General features: G+C 36.6%; 2 protein-coding genes across 10 annotated transcripts in view; both read left to right on the top strand.

Annotated features, from left to right (window-relative positions):
* Positions 1-6,981, top strand: part of LOC112576575 — a 36,407-nt gene extending 29,426 nt beyond the window's left edge. For all 9 annotated transcript variants that reach the window (XM_025259133.1, XM_025259132.1, XM_025259126.1 and 6 more), the window contains 3 exons: positions 4,459-4,629; positions 5,501-5,632; positions 6,838-6,981. In XM_025259133.1, coding sequence (XP_025114918.1) covers positions 4,459-4,629; positions 5,501-5,632; positions 6,838-6,966 — 432 coding nt within the window. In that variant the 3' untranslated portion in view covers positions 6,967-6,981. The remainder of the gene's footprint in view (positions 1-4,458; positions 4,630-5,500; positions 5,633-6,837) is intronic.
* Positions 6,982-8,068: 1,087 nt separating this feature from the next.
* LOC112576576 (putative phosphoenolpyruvate synthase) lies at positions 8,069-17,083 on the top strand. The gene is made up of 13 exons (XM_025259137.1): positions 8,069-8,213; positions 8,767-8,829; positions 9,539-9,634; positions 10,888-10,947; positions 11,268-11,368; positions 11,823-11,886; positions 12,353-12,424; positions 12,632-12,723; positions 12,913-12,991; positions 13,283-13,343; positions 14,252-14,328; positions 15,306-15,483; positions 16,044-17,083. The coding sequence occupies exons 1-13, from the start codon at positions 8,106-8,108 to the stop codon at positions 16,091-16,093; spliced, it is 1,101 nt and encodes a 366-aa protein (XP_025114922.1). The 5' UTR covers positions 8,069-8,105; the 3' UTR covers positions 16,094-17,083.
* Positions 17,084-17,092: the final 9 nt, after the last annotated feature.

Below are 17,092 nucleotides of genomic sequence, written 5' to 3'. Positions count from 1 at the left end.
CAGGGCTGTGTCTTTGCCTGGACACTTGAGAACCTTAGGGCCAAGCTCAAGGGCACCACCTTGATTTGGCTTGAGAGATATCCAATATCACATCAATCAGGGTTCAGAAATTTGAATTCCCACTACTGTGCCTGAAAGAGCTAGAACCATTGGAGTCTTTTAAAGTGGGCTACAACTGATCCAGCATGTATTCGGCATTTACTGTTACCATTGTGTCTTGTTAGTAAGTTGTAGTCACACAGTGATTTCATTTTTCATGAGAAAGCCTTGGATGTCAATTATTTTTCAGTCAATTTCGCTATTTATCCAAGACTAAAAGATGTTTTCAGGTTCACCAATATCCTTTAATCAACATTCATGCGCACTGTTGTTGCAGTGAAATGATTGCAGGGGCAGCCACTCCTCTCACTCTGTCAACATTTTTAAGAGCTAGTAAAACACTGGGTAAAAGGTAATATTATTTCTGCATCATCCACATAGTATTTCAACAACATTGCCTTTCACTTCCATAATTGCTTTTGATGTTTAGTTTCATCCTAAATTTGCTTGATTTATCCACCACATGGTAAATTGCTAGAGAAAAAAACATTCAGAAAGGCAATCTTTATTTATTTGCTTTTATTGTTATTTACATCTGTTCATTTTGAAAGAAAGTGGTGTCGTTCCAATTAATAAAGAATAAATAAAATTTGATTGTAAAGCAATTTCCTTTTACCGTGAATGATATGAGCTCATTATTAACTTCAAACGAAGCCATAGTGAAGCATACTAAATATACAAAGCGTCGCCAAACAGATGACACACATGGGAACAAAGTGCATGGCTGAGGATAATTGGAAAATATAGGCTTGATTATGGAGAAGTCTGTAAAAAACATTTAACACAGTGTGGCAACCTTCAACTGCACCCAGCAAAGCTTGCGACAGGCGTAGCATGGTCCCAATCTTGCCTTGGAAGGTAAAATGACAAGATTATTTTGAGTCCCTTGAAGTTTTGTCCAGTAGGCAACTAGATCAATGAAGAGAGTTGCAAAGCTATCTAGCCTGAACAACAACTAAAAGCAGACATGTGCTTTTGGCAGCAGAAACTGTTGGAAGGGTTGGATGGGCTGAGTCTGTGAAGCTCAAGAAAGAAGGACTTGCAGGTTGCACCATTCAAGACACTATGATGCAACAAAGGTAACAGCAAATATTCTGGATGGTCTGGGGGAGAGAAATATGTTGTCTACACCGAATGTAAAAGCCAGTAGAAGATGGCACACATTTCAATTTGCAAACACTATTCAAAGACCTCAGTTTTGTTGTCATTAATTTCAATTTTGTTAGAACATACAGCTTTGACAGAGTATACTGTTTGTTGTGTGGTGTGCAGGCCTGCTTAAGCTGGAAGTGAGGCCAGACACTAGCAAGTGTATATTATCAGTAAACGAGATTATTTAGCCAAAGTAACTATACGGTGGGACCAAGTTGGGTAGGATTTACACATTGAATAAAAGAGGCCCAGGAACATAGTCTTGGGCACTCCATACTTTAAAGGACCTTTTACCCAATTGATGACACATATTGTGCTCAAAATATTCCTTCATATCACTTATTAATGCCTTAAAACAAGGAGAAACACAAATCTTGAGAAATTAAAATAAAACCCACTAGATTTCCTTGCTTTTCAAATCATCCATTCAAGCCTGAAGCATGTTAGTGTCAGTCACTGGTGAATCATGGCTGACCACAGGCAAGTTGCCCTGCAAAATACCGAATCTCAAAACGCCAAAACACAGACACCTACCTGGAAAACAACTAACATGTGTGCCAATTGAATGCACAGAAAACACCTTGCATGAGAACACTAAGTATGCATACGTTCCAAAGGATCACTCATCAATTTGAAAGACAATGGATCAACTTTGTTCCCGATGACATCAAATTTCCCTACAACAGTACTCATTACGTATTGCAAACAAATAGAAAACCACTTTGCTTTCTGGACAATCTTACCCAGTAACACATGTACATGAAGGAGCAAGAGGGCTTTTGAGTACTGCAAAAGACCTCTTATCCTCCACACGGGGTCGTATCTAGCCACTGTTATACAGAAGCATACTTTTTTCTGCCAACAACAGAGTATAGCTGCACAAATGCCTGAAGTCATCTTGAAAAATTAATTGTACTTACAAATTCAACTTTTCAAGCCACAATAGTTTACTGCATGCGCACTGTGACACAATATTTTTTTTAGAACGTGCACACAGTAAATGAGAAGAAAATTTTTAAGAATATATCTGATTTTCTATATTTTTTTTGCTCTTTTCTTTATTTACACCAACAACTGTATAACTGTATAAAATAACCATACCCATATAACTGTGAAAATTAATCCTGATGATAAATTTTCCCACTTGAAGCTTTGCACATTATTCATTAAACTGACAAACATAAATTGTAATGATCACCTGCAGCTTTGCAAAAATTTGACGATGCTCTACCATGAGGTTACTGTAAAATCAATCTTTGGTCCTCTGCTGCAATGAGCATATTGTTTTGGGGTTTGAACCTTCACAGTCTTCAGGCTGGAACATGTAAGGTGTAATACTTTCAAGGCTAGACAGCAGTGTTTCATACTCGTCTTCACTATTAGATAGAGCATAATTAATGAAGTCATCTGATGTACTGATGATATTGCTCCTACTTCTGGCTATTATATGCTTACCAAGACACTGTGTGGACTCCATTGGCTGTGACATTGCATGTTATTGCAAAGCAGGAGAGAGATTTGCATGACTTATTGATTATAGGTGCAAATCGCCAACTTTGAAATTAAATTCAAAAAAATTCAGGGCGCTGAAATTCACAGAATACATTATATAAATCTTATCTTATATCTTATCTCTGCCTCCCAAAAATGTAATAACTCGCGACCAGTCAGGTAGGTCTTGAAAGGAGCAGGCAAAGATGTGTTGCCTACAAACTACTACAAACTGGCTGCAATCAGGCAGGGGGACCAGAACACATTTCAAAACAAAGCAGTGCAGAGAACTGAAATCTTACACAAAAGGCACTGGAAGGAAATTGTCCAATCCATGAGACCAAATCAAGACAATGTATCAAACACAACCATTAGATCCAGCACTGAATTTAGGAAGATGTAAATCACATGTCATGTCGCAAGCAGACAATAAGTCATTCACCACTTGCAGCAGTGCCTTCTCAGTTATTCTTACCACAGGCTGACTGAACAGCTGAAGCAGATCATGGCTGTAGAAATGGAGCATATAATGCCAACATGGGATGTAGCATTTCATTGTTTTCACACTTCTTGCATATGGCCAATTATTTGCTTTCCACATAAATGCACTGTTTTCCATTTCTATTATCAAACTTTATTGTCTGCCCTAATAATATGTTCCACAATTAAATTGCATACGTATGCCTACGAATACTCCATTATTTCTAAGCATTTATTTGTCTATCTTTTTATGGCGTGTATATGTGTGAGAGAGAGAGAAAAAGGTGACATGAGAGGAGAGAGACAAGGATTTACAAAAATCAGAATAGTACTGAATTGCTATGAAAAAAAAATTAAACCTCTCCTTATTATGGTTATAATTTCTTGTAACAAGACATTAAAGAATAACCATGGATGTAATTAGGCTATTTTTTTAACCACGGCAGTATTTAGGCAGATCTATTGCAACCTTTTTCTGTGATTCAGAAAATGCCTGTACTTTAAGCATGTTCCATGATTGCAGGTGTTAAATCATACACAGGGTTCCGACTGCTGGTAATTGATCATCCCAATGGTGTCTTATTCCTATGGAAACAATCTCTTTGTGTCTATTCTGGTCAGTGTCTTATTGCTTACAAGATACAGCAGCAGTCAGATTAAATATTTACTGTGATTAAAACTTGGTCTTTCTTACAAGATCACAACTTATTTATGTTGCTAATTTATGTACTAGAGAAGAATTATAATTAAAGAATAATTTGCGTCAATCATGTTCTGAGATGTATCATAATTTTATTTTTGTACTTTTGAATCATACACATATCTTGGGGTTCATCTATGATTCCATGTATTACACTTTTTTTACACACTTGTATTTAACTCACAATGTTTGTTTGTTGTTGTCTTTCTGGTTCTGATTTTTCACCCACTTTCCATTGTCCTAGAGGTTTGAAATTTTCACTAGTGTTTTAAAATTTTTTTTTTACTTATGTTTTGCTAACAAACTATAAGTTCAAAATGGCTTATATGCATGAAGAACCCTCCTAGAATTCGAAGATATCATGAAATCAGATTAGTGCATTCAGTATTTCTTACTGCCATAAGTGCAGCAATAATCACTCTCAGTTATTTAGGTTATTAAATTATATTCCTGTTACCACATCAGAAACTGAAGCAGATTTAGAATGAAATTTCAAATGTAACCTTATGGTGTTTTTTGTTATGTGTTCTTTGCAGGAATGTGCTCTTAATTGTGTGGCAGTTACTGGTTCAAACATGGAGGCATTGCAGGTAAGCATTTTGGGTGAAGTCCGGGATGATCTGCCTATCACAACTGTGAAAGAGTACTTCGGCAAAACTCCACCTGGTTCCATAAGGCGCTGGCTAAATGGCGTTAAAATGATGAAGGTGAGATGAAGAGCTATCATGTTATCTTTTAAGCAGGATTTTCAGTGGAAATCCTTACAGGCCACACCTGTGAGATAAAAGGTTGAATAAACTTCAGTAGCAATCTGTGAAGGTCGAAGTTTATTTGCTAAAATTATTAGTAGAATTTTCCATCTAAATCTATTTAAATATGTGTTGATGGTACAGACAGCTACTATGCTGAATAACATACCTGTCTTTTTATACATAAGTGCATACGGGTCTTTTATACATACAGTAATACCTCAGTTTTTGTTGACTTTGGTTATCATCAGTTTCAGTTTACATTAATTTAAATTTTTGCCCATGAAAGATTTGTCTCGGTTTTTGTCAGTTGCCTTGGATTTCGCTGGCATGCCTGCATGACCTTACTGCCAAGTTTCTGAAAACAAAAGTCAACCCACGCATTCTTCTGCTCAGTGTGGCATTGTTTTTCATTGTGTATCACCCTGCGCATCAACCAAACTATTTCATTTCTTTCCAGTGTTTTTGTGGGTTTTTTAAATTGATTGCGATTGCTAATACTGAGAAAACATGTGATTACTTTGTATACAGCATTTAGTGTAATTTCTTATTGTTTGTAGTATTTAACACTATATTTATTCTCTGTAAAATATACTTTTGGTTATGTATTTTGAAGTTGCTAGAAAGAATTAATTGGATTTACATTGATTAATATGGAAATAATTGCCTCGTTTTTTGTCGGTTTCGAATTTCGCTGATTGTTTTTGGACAGATTATTGATGAAAACCAAGGTATCACTGTACTTATCTTTTATATGTTAATTTTATACATCTCTTTTTAATTTACTTATCTTTAACACTAAAGCATATGTTTTTAATTTTAATTGTAGTCCCTGAACAAAGCTGGCCATGCAATGAAAAATTGGGAGGAGAGACTCCATACTTACAAGCTGTATAGAGACGGTATGACTGCATCTACTTTATATCAGGAAATCGATGACCACCTGCAGGACTACGATGACGTAAGTGACATAGAAAATTCTTAGTGAGTTCATCCGAGATTTTAATAAGTTTTGCTCACCAGTCCAAACAAATGCAGTCTTTTGCGGATGACACTCAACTCAACTCTTCTGTCTTATCTCAGATAGCGAACATTGCTTTTCAGAAATTAGAGTTGTAGTCTTAGAAAATAAATCTTGAATGGTTGTAGACAAAACTTAATTTTGATAAGACATGCTCTACTGATTCACTAAGCTGGTTAAGGCTTACACACTCTAACAGCTTGGACCAAAAGGTAATATTAGAAATAGGATGGCAGTTCTAAGTTCATTAGCCTTAAAATTAAACATTTTGAGGAGTTGGCAAACTGTTGGAACAGTAGACAGGGAGGTGTTGATTATCAGCAATTGCCATTAAAATGTGTTGAGACACCCAGCATGAAGAACCATGGGCAATGGGTCAAAACAAGTTTTGACAGTGATCTCTTAGTGATCAGTTTCTGCATGTAATCAATGGTGAGTGGTTAAAAGCATATCAAACATGATCCAGAGAAGGCAGGGAGAGGGAAAATGAGATAAAAGAAGCGGTGTCTCACTGAGACTTCATGCTGCTGGCTTTCTCAAAGAAAAATCTCAGACATGACTTTAAGGTTATACTGGTTGGCAAAGGGGAAGACTTGATGAAGCCAAGAAGTTCTGTGGTAGAGGAGACCATTAGAATGTGATCCTCAAAATATTTAGTTTTGGCCCTGGTGATGATGCTCTTGACCAGCGATTTTCTCTCACTAAAGATCTGACAATAAAATTCAAGACCAGACTTTCATGCTCAGTCTGCTTTTAGAACTTCAAAGCTGATCTCCTGAGAGAATCAAGGATCTGGTGGTCAGTCCAGAGCAAGAGGAGACAGAGAATGATCAAGAAGCTGGCACAGAGTCATGCCAAAGTGAGAGACAGAGTCAGATAAAGCATCCTTCTGACCAAGCAGCAGAGCACCTTTGTCAGCAAACAGACCAATGTCAGATTCACAAATGCAGAAGAAGTGGCCGTGGAGAAGTGTAGACACAGCAAAAACTCACGGAAGTAATAAAAACAAAACATTTGATCTGTCATTTCCAAAGATCAGTAGAATCAGACACATGAAGCACAAGAATTTACATAGCAAGACAACTGAGCAACTTGTTGGTAAATCAGAACTAATGGTTATTTAATTTTTGATTTTTTATAAATAGATGTGGCATTGGTCAATAGCCAACAGCGCCAGGTCAGGCTCCTGGTCAGTCGTTCTTTATCCTTGCTTTCACAGGGCAGCATGGGTAAGAAATGGGTTTCTTTATTTTCACTGGGTTGTCCCCATGTAATTAATCCATTTCTGTGAATGTCTTTGTTACTCAATACTCTGTATTTTTAAGCTTTATCTAGGAGGGGGGGGAGGAACTGGTGTTTTACGCCGTGTCAGCAACTAAGGCTATATTACCGCAAGCAGCCAGCCCTGTAAACAGATGCCACGTGCAGAGAAAGAACAGCGTGCCCGAGACGAGAAATGAACTCAAGGCAGCAAACCTTCACTGTATTGGTGACAGGCGCTAACCTTTGCGCCACCGGACCGCTTTTATCTAGGAGCCATGGAAGACTTTACTATTGTATTGATAATAACACAGTTCAGAAGCAAGACAAAAAAGAGACACTTGTCACCTTTGATGTCACTGGTTTAGTCATTATGACATAGGGAGGTTAAAAACATAATACTTTATTAACAACATCAGTATCTCTATATAATCCATATATCAAAATGGTTCTTTTCATTATGTTGTAACCCAAGAGTACATCAGGCACCAAAGATCTATCATTATTATCATCATGCATGGGCTTTGCAACTCCTGCTAGAGAGATATAAATTTATCTCAAAGGGATGCAGGCATAATAAAAACTTGCTGGCTAATCAATGCTTCTGACCAGTGCTGTAACCATTTGGCCTTCAGCTGGCCACCAAACCAGCTTCTACCCCATACATGTGTTCTACCTGATGTGATATCCATCTCTATTGCGCAGTCTCATTCCCTACTCCCCGCCCCTTCTCCTTCCACCCCATCTCTTGTAAAGCATATTGAGTTCACCTATATGTTGAGAAATGTGCTATATAAATCTTACTATTATTATTAATAATATAAATAGTAGATATACGTTCACTCAAGTGTTAAAATGCTATACTTTTAACTTGATGAGACATATAGTGCAGTGATCCTGTTAAACATTGAAAGATGCAGAATAGAAACTTGCAGCTTCATCTTGGCCTGCAGTGGGGAGATGGTAAATGCACAGAAAGGTGATTGATGAGGGGATGTGTGAGTAGTACATTGTTGTCAGTCACATTTAGTCTCTCATTGGTGTGCAGGATGTTGTGGGAGTTTTTAACAATCTATTTTCATGTCTGTCAATATTGATGAAAAAGATTATTTTTTTCTTTGCTAAATGCATCTCCTGTGATAAAAAGTGAAGAATGAAGAGCGTTTTTTCAGATGTGACAACACAGGTTTATAGTGACATAGCTTTGCTCTTGTCTCAGTGCAGCAATGTTTATAGCGCAGAGGTTCCTGGTGCAATGCAGGTGTGTATGATATGCTACTTTCAACTCTTCTTTGCTTTTTTTATGCATCTCGTCAAGACTTTTTTCCTTTTTCATTTGTTATGGGGGTAGTGTGTGTGCGCACATACATTGTTGATCCTATGGGTTATATCAGAGACCTTCATGTGTGTGTGTTTGAGTGTGATGCGTGTGTGCTGAACCTCTGCTGTACAATACTGTTTTGCAATATTGTTGATGATGTTCACAGTTCTATGTGGATGGCAGGATAGCTGTCTTTATCAATTGTGAGAAATATGTCTTTGATAGCTGCCTCACAGATTAGCAACTGTAGGTTTATTATTCCATCTAACATATTCCATGATATCAATATCAACGACTTTTGTGTGATTCCTCTTCTGGTGATCATGTGAAGGACTGTGATGACATAATACAAGACTTTATTTCCAAGAATGTTTTTAACAAATGCCTCCCAGATACTGATATGTTTCAGAGTTAACCAGCAAAAACAAAGCAATCACATATAACAGTTGTTATTAGAATTTTTTTTATTATTAACTTTTTTTTAACATTCCAGGAACTGGCAAAACAAATAGTAGATGATGGTCTGAAAGAAATGTTCCTATCTTCATCTAATGAGGTAAAGTTTTTTATGATATCATAGTTTGTTAATGTTCACTGATTGTGTATATTTTTCCAGATGTATAATGATGCCACATTTTTCAGATCTGCTTACACTAATTGTATATACTTTGGACAAGATAATAATAATATTCACCGTATCCCAGCCCTATTAAGACGTTCAAGGCACTTTACAGGTCACAGTAACCACAGTCAACAATGACAAATGAAGATCAAGAATGAAGACTGAGCAATGTAGCTTTAAGCCAAAATAAGGTGACAACAAATGATGTAGGGATGTAGTAGTGACCACATACAACACAAATGACAATCTGCAGCCAGCACAGCACACAAGAAGGAAGTAAAGACAGTTTCAGGCAATACATCCCACAGACAGTATTAGTCACTCGATCTGGATCGACCAATTAGCCCCAAACACACTAAAATCCACCGGTCAACAAAGGCCAAAAGAAACTGAAGCTCATGGCACCATGTGGTTTCCCCATCAAAGAGCAGCCATAGCCACCAACATGGGGATCCGCATTCTAAATGAACAGCAACAATAATGTCAAAAACACGCACCAGAACCAAATCAAGCACAAAGAAAGAAATCAGATGAGACAAAAATAGGACAGAGAGCAAACCCTTCCTGCCAGAACATCACTCTCATGAAAATGTTCAATGTATCTTACAATCATTTGCTCTAACACAAGCATCATGTTTATTAGGAATGCATTCAGCTGATGAGAAGTGAGAAGTACCTTACACTGAAGAAGAAAATGGAAATCTTTCTGCAACGCCATGGACACAGATGTGTTCGAGAAGTGAGTGAAATATTCTTGTATTCCATGGTTTAATGATGAAATACTAGATGGGATAAAGGAATGGCTTCAGAGTATCATATGTGTTGGGGGTATTTGTCTTTGAGTAGCAATTGATGTTTGATTAATTGTGTTTATGTCTAAGACAGATTCTATTCATGATCCTTTTTTCTGTTGGGGACCTTAAATGATTTTATTTTAAGAAATCTCACTAATGTACAGTGTCCTAAGAGACTATTAGAGCACTGTGCCATCGTGGGAAGCAGATCAAAGAGGGAGGTTTACTAGGGGGGCAAGACCTAGCATTTGTACTGAAATGAAAGAGGTGGAGAAATAAAAATTGTATTCATGCCATTTTTGGTGAGGTTAGGGAAAAGCCAGAACCACATACAAACATTGCTGGGTTTATTTATTAAATTTTGAAGAATTGCACATTAGTGTAATGGATCATCATATGTAATGTATCGCCTGTGTGCAATTGGATGACACTTATGACTCTAGCTTTTAGCATTCATTCATTCAAACCCTCATCATGACATTCAACAGGCGCATTCATACCATGAAAATGTATATAAGACAACAAAATATAATTAAAAGGAGATATGCAATAAAACAGTATATATATATAGAGCAATAGTTCTAATAATTGTTTGAGACTTGAAATATAAACTTAGCTTTCTAGCTGTTGCTGTTGTATAAGTCTCTCACTTTTAACCACATATATATTTTTTTCTACAGGAAGAGAACAGTTCTCCACAATACATAGTCAAAATCCACAGTCTATATGTTTATAAATAATCCAACATTCACTGGGTTCATACCAACATAATGGCACTATTCTACTGAGACCCGGTCTGCACGAATGCCACGGTCTGTTCCACCAAGCTTTAACATCTTCGCAAGATGGACCCTCCTTTAGCTAGCGCACGGTTCGGAAAAGTGATACGTTTTTCATACTCAGATGCCTAGTTGCCTCTTTCTACATTTTGCATGTCCTTGGTCACCCTCCGATGTTGGACTGATTCAGGGAAGCTCGCACATACCAAAAATCTTCAACACAGCGGTCCTGTTCATTATGTCCCTTGTCACTGGTCAAGATTTATGACCCACACCCTAGCCATTAAGAACGGTGGCGTCTTGACCAGTGGACTGTTGGTAGTCCCCACATTCCTAAAATATAGACAAAGTAGAAAGTACGTTTTCACAGTTAACTAAAAAAAGATTACTGTAAACCAGTCATTATATGTATTTTGTAGGCAGAGATGAGAGAGAAATCCTGGCACCAGGACCCTTCCAAGCTGATAAATGTTTTGAAGGTGAGGTGCCAGCTGCTGCTTATTCTTGTCGGCTACTGGCTTTGCGTGATTTTATTTCAATTTTACTGTTTTATGGAAGATTATTCTGGCATAGTCATCATTTTATGTCAATATCTCAACACTTAAGAATGAAAGCATATTTAATTTAATAATATGCAGGATAATGAAAGTGTAAGTTGGTAATGAACTGAATGTGAAGACACACTTGAAATAAACTCTTGATGCAATATTTATAGCTGGAAGAGAAAGAAAAGCAGCAATAATCAAAAAGAGAGGTGGGAGGATGTGCATATGCCTAACTCATCAGTTTTACAATGCAGGTCATTTTAGAGACGGGATCCTATGAGAGCAGAGCAAAAGACCATCTAACACCCGCTCAGCTGGTCAGCAAGATCAAAACACCACTGCCTTTCATCAAAAGGTAAATGCAAATGTTTTTGTATTTTTATCCTTTCAGTGCCTTACTTAGTTGTACAGTTCACTTCTAAACCGCAGTGAAAGAGTGTAGTTATTGGATAATATGTTGTGGGACTGGCTTTCTATTGTGCACCTGTACATGAATACAAAGAGATGAAGTGTGCAGTAACACATGCACTTCTGGCAATGCACCTGTTTCTGATGTTATTTCCCAGGCATGACAGTTAGCTAGGTTTTGGGGATTTCTGTCTTTGATTGCTGCTGTATTTGTTTTTCTTGCTGCTCTTTTGCTCTGTTTCTCTTTCTTTTTTCACTTCATCTTCTTTCTAAGTCACACAAATTCTTACCATGTTATAAGATCTTTACTCATGGTTCCATTAATACATGTTCTGCTAATGCTACTAAGACATGATTTATCTGTTGGCAAAGCAACTTTGGTAACATATTTCTTTGAGCAGGAAAATCATGCAGTATCTCTTACCTACAATGTGGAAGGCAGTGGGAGATCGTGAGTGGGGCAAGGTATGATAGCTACAACAATGAGGAGGATTTAGATAAAATGTCAGTGATGAAATAAAGATATTTATAGCAGCAGACTTACCTATGATAAGGTCGCAGAGGGAGGATTATGAAAATAGAGTTGTTGATAGAGATGCTGGGTTTGATGAGCAAAGAAAAGAAATGTCACATGCATTTGAGGAATTTATGGATAGCACACCTTACAGAAAATTACTAAGGATTACAAAAATAATGTACTCACTGTTTACCATCCATAAAATGCATGTTTTCAGACTCATGGTTAAAGTTGTTAGGAGATTTTTTTTTAAGACACCACTACACGCCTAAACATATTAGATAGGTGGGAGGTTATTGACAAGTTGCAGAGTACCTTTGATAACAAGAAAGGTGACTGTATCTAATGTGCATTACAGAATCTAATGTACATTATGTGTTTTTCAGCTCTGCTTATCTTCTCATTTTGTTACAGTCCCTCGCCATCGTGTTGAATGATATCTTCAAATGCGCTTATTGGACACTGGCTTCTCTCATGGTGAAAGAGGTATTCTGTATGTGTGTGTCTGAGAGAGAGATATAGAGAGAAAAGAGGGAACTTCGAGTCTGTATGTAATGGCACACATAGTTATTTGTTTTCATGGTGATTCTCTTAACATTTATAAAAATAATTGTAACAAAAACACATTGTTACATTTTCCAAATCATAACTATCAGCAGAATCATAATCAGTAGAATTGTTTTGTATTTGCAGGGACGATTACCAGAGGAAGACTTGCTGTTTTTCTTGACCCACTATGAGATTGGTACAGTGATAAAGACTCGCTCAGCTCGACTCATTATGAAGTAAATTAAAATTTATTTCCTGCTCTTGAATTCTTTTTTACCTTTTCACTTGAAACTTATTTCATGGAGGATTGAAATGTTCTTTTTAATGAAATTTAATGTATTGTCTTACAGATGTAACTGTATATGTATATATTGTGAGTGAGAGACAACTACAGACTTTTATCATCCTGTGTTAATTTCTTTCAGGGCACAGTGTCGAAGAAAGGTTTTACATAAGCAAATGGCACTCCGCTTTCCAAGGCTTTCTTTTGGATACCCTAAACCAGTATGATGATTTCTTGTAGCAGTATTATGATTAAAAGGATTCAGACCATCACGTTGGTGATATAATGACTCTTTTTCAGATGCAAGGCACTTCACTGAAAATGCGAGGCAAATTTGACAGCCATATTTCAACTGTCTTTGTTGCCTATAGCACTATTTTCTTCTAGACCTCACAACACATGCAACATAACAGTCATTTTAAGACAAAATGTGATAGACAAAGATAATCTAAAAGAATTAGTTGTAGCAGCTTGCAACACGTTATCTTGAACTTGACAATTTAAATCCTCAGATAGAGAGAGAAACCAAGAAGATTGACAAGGATGATGGTGATGCTACTGCAGTCTTAAAAGGTACAACTTTAAAAGCTTACATATATATTGTGTGTGGTTGTTTTGACAAAATACAGTCGAACTTCTTTAAGTCGAGTTGTGTAAGTTTTTGGTTAGGCCGATTCGAGCTACGGAAATTAATATGCATTAATGTGCTTTAATGGCAAGCCAACCAACTATAATTCAAGTTTGGGAGAATTTCGACTTTACAGAAGTTCGACGTAATTAAAACGTGTGCAGTGTGTACATTCTCTTGAGACTATGATGGTGCACTTTATGGACCAAAGAAATTTTCATTATTAAGCAATTTTTATCAAAGTGAATACAGAATGCTGAATGGTCTCAACTCTATATTGTGATATGCTATCCTTTTAACCCTTTGACCCTACGCTTTACAAGGTAGAGAAATTGCAAAGCTACCGGTAAAGCAATGTGTAACACTTGTGTTGCATTTTGCAATTCTCCCTTTCTTTCTCTCCCTTTCCAAATCTGCACCTATCCACTATTGAATCCTTTACACGTGCACTGAAAACACACCCTTTTCCCCCTTAACATTTAATCTCCTTGTTCTTGTTTTCTGTATTTGATTTTATTCTTTGTTTAGTACAGTTGTTTATTCTTTTATTGTTCACATGTTATTTGTTTTCCTGTCCCTCATATGCTGTCCATGCTTCGTTCTTGTTCTTAAGCGCTAAGAGCATACACTTTAGGAGTGTGAGTATACGCTTTACAAATTTTGCATTTATTATTATTATCAATAATAATTACTAAAGTTTTTGACACATCAGCAAACAGGCTCTGTTTTTTCCCATTATCAATTTCTATTTAAAAAAACTAAATATATTTTCTGGAAATATTGTTTGTAGGTGTGTGTGCGCAAGTAATTTTGTGCTTAAACTTTTACAAACTTTAACTGGTTTAACATATAGGAATGCCAGTCAGTCGAGGTGTGGTCAGGGGACCTGCAAGAGTTGTGCTGACTCTTCATGAAGCACGAACCATTCAAGTGAGTGAAACTGATTATCTAATTATCATCTGCTGCATCTTTATTATCTGCTGTTTGGTAAAGAAGTAATTTCATACTTCCAGTTATCATCTGAGGTGATAAGTGAATTTTATATACCAAGGAAGGGGAGGTGGTTCTGTCAAAATGACCTTTTTTTTTAACGAGGGTAATAGAATAAGCAAAGTTAATGCATTTTACCATCTAGCCTCCAGTCTAAGGAATGGAAACTGAAACACTACTTAACTATAAAAAACACATTAAAGTGCAAAAAATAGAATATCAGGTTATTATCTAATTTGACAGGGATTTTTGACTAGTAAATAAGGAACATAGGGTCCATGTACATTTTTCATGGTAATGGGTGGTTGCGTTTAATGGAAGGTCTCTGCAAACAATCAAAGGTTTTGAAAAGTCCTGCTTTGAATTGTTATAGACTGGACTCCATTTGTTGTAGATGTGAAGGAAGGCTGTTCTATAGAATACTTCCTGAATATTTCAGGCTCATCTTGAATAAGTCGATTCTTAGTATGGGAGTATTGAGTTTGAGGCAACCTCTTATTATTTCAGTAGAAAATAGTGTAGAAAGGCTAGGAGACATTCTGTCTCTTAGTATTTGACTGGCGAGCATACTTTTGTTATACCTTATATTTGAGAAGTTGGATGGAGCAAGTACTAAGTTTGTAAATTTTTAATTTTTTAATGATCAGATCATGTTCAGTTATGTCAGAGGCTTTTGCAAAGTTTACGAACAGGATTGCAGTAAATTATCGTTTACATTCCTTAACCACTGTTCTGCTAATGCTAGATGAATGTGCATGTGCAAGGTTCTTGGTAAACAAACTTTATCTGTATGGTGCAAATTTTCAATAGGGTACCTGAAGATGTTTCATTTGTGCTGAAATATTTGTACAAGTAGAAAGTAGTAGCAGTTACTTGGCACAGGATTTGACACTGGAGAACTCCTACTGTTTTTTCAGGCAGGGGATATTTTGGTGGTAGTCTTCACTGATGTTGGCTGGACACCTTACTTTCCATTGATTGCTGGTCTTGTGACTGAACTGGGTGGTCTTGTGTCGCATGGAGCAGTGGTGGCCAGAGAGTATGGAATCCCCTGTGTTGTCAATGTGCCAGGTGCAACTGTGAAGATCTCCAATGGTTTGTGTTTACAGTTACAATGAAATCTTTACCTTTCAAAGATTCTTCCTGCTGCTCACAAATTTCTGCATGTTTTAGGATAGTTTAAATGGCAACCTTTTCTATTGTTCAGTCACTACCTGTATAAGTATATACATGCATACCATACTAATTCTTTTATAGACTGTAATCATTTACTTTAAAGCTTTCAGCCACAATCCCTACTTCTTTCAGAAATACCTTTTGATAATCCAGTTTCCTATACTTACCCAGGCACTTTGTTCATATCTACCATGATGTCATCTTTTTGCTGTTGCTTATACTTGTTATTTATGTGGTGAGCTGTTGGTTTCAGTGTAGTCTTTTGTGCACAGTCCATTGATGTCACCGTCACAATGGAAACAGTGATGTACAAGTTTAGTTATTATTATTGTAAATCAGGAGTGGGGAGTCTATGTGATTTGTCCCTATGAATGCAAATGCCTTCATAGCTACAGCTCAGTTGCATACATAGAGCCATATTGAATGAGTTAAAACACATAATAATATGGTATTAAAAGTTTTGTTCATGTTTCTGTCAGGAATGCTGCTTGAGCTGAATGGAGAAAAAGGAACTTTGCATGTGCTATGAAGGTTATCATCCAGCATGCAGCAGGGGAGACAATCTAAAATGGCTTTGAGCAGGATTGAGGCAGCAATCACCTGCAAGAAAAATAGAACTGTTACTTTATGATAAATGGTGACTGAGCTTTAAAAAGTCACGATAGTTATTGCTGTCATTCTCGTTGGACAACAAAAATCATAGAAAGCTACTGATTGCGCTGATCGTGAAATCAACAATTTGGTCAGGAAGCAAAGAACCAAGATAAAATTGTTCATTTGCAGTTTGCATTTTTGTTTAGATTATCCCATTTTCGGTGGAGAACTTATCAAGTGTTTGATCTACCCCCCCTGAAAATTTACCTGGGTGAATAAACCTTGTTCTTAAGTGCTATGAGCATGCTCCTTAGGAGTGTGAGTATGCTCTTTACAAATTTTGCATTTTTTATTATTTTTAAACCCATTAATCAGCCCTTTTTTTTAACTATTTATCCAACAAAAGAAGTTACTGATCCAAAATAAAACTGTTCATAAGCAATTAGCATCTGATTTACATTATGCTATTGTAATCTTGCAAATATTTTGATACAGAATTTTTTAAATGTTGTGCAGGTGTATGAAATACCTAAGCAGCTTTTTTTTTTTAAAAATATTGGCTGAATATAGGTTTTACAAATGTGAACAAGAACTGTGGACCATTGGTAAATAATTTCCTAGCTATCCCAGTGATATGTAAAGTAGCACATGCATGTTTTTTTGGGAAAACAAATGAATGCTGATCACAGGCATTTTATAAGTTGTGCCTGTGTACAACCTTGTACGTTCCTTTGTTATGAGAATAGCTTCTCAGTACACATCTGTCATAATGCTCTTTTGTGCAGCCACTTAGTAGTACATGGCTGCTGTTTTTGTTTGTTTGTTTTGGTCAAATAGACGTTGATAAACTTTGCTTTAAAGGTACTGTATTAACATACCGAGTTTTTATTATTATTAATTGCAGTAATAAAATGAAATGAAAAAAGTGTTTTGG

This window comes from Pomacea canaliculata, linkage group LG12 (genome assembly GCF_003073045.1).
Source record: "Pomacea canaliculata isolate SZHN2017 linkage group LG12, ASM307304v1, whole genome shotgun sequence".
NCBI classification, from domain to species: domain Eukaryota; kingdom Metazoa; phylum Mollusca; class Gastropoda; order Architaenioglossa; family Ampullariidae; genus Pomacea; species Pomacea canaliculata.
Note: the sequence above shows the minus strand (reverse complement) of the source record. Positions and strands in the feature narration are given on the sequence as shown.

What these genes read in the sequence shown, in the direction of transcription:
- LOC112576576 (XM_025259137.1), top strand. Translation starts at nt 8,106, where the DNA reads ATGAAGAGCGTTTTTTCAGATGTGACAACACAGGTTTATAGTGACATA. An exon ending in TCCTATCTTCATCTAATGAG is followed by an intron (nt 8,830 to 9,538) that starts GTAAAGTTTTTT and finishes CATGTTTATTAG; the next exon opens with GAATGCATTCAGCTGATGAG. An exon ending in CTTTTGGATACCCTAAACCA is followed by an intron (nt 12,992 to 13,282) that starts GTATGATGATTT and finishes TTAAATCCTCAG; the next exon opens with ATAGAGAGAGAAACCAAGAA.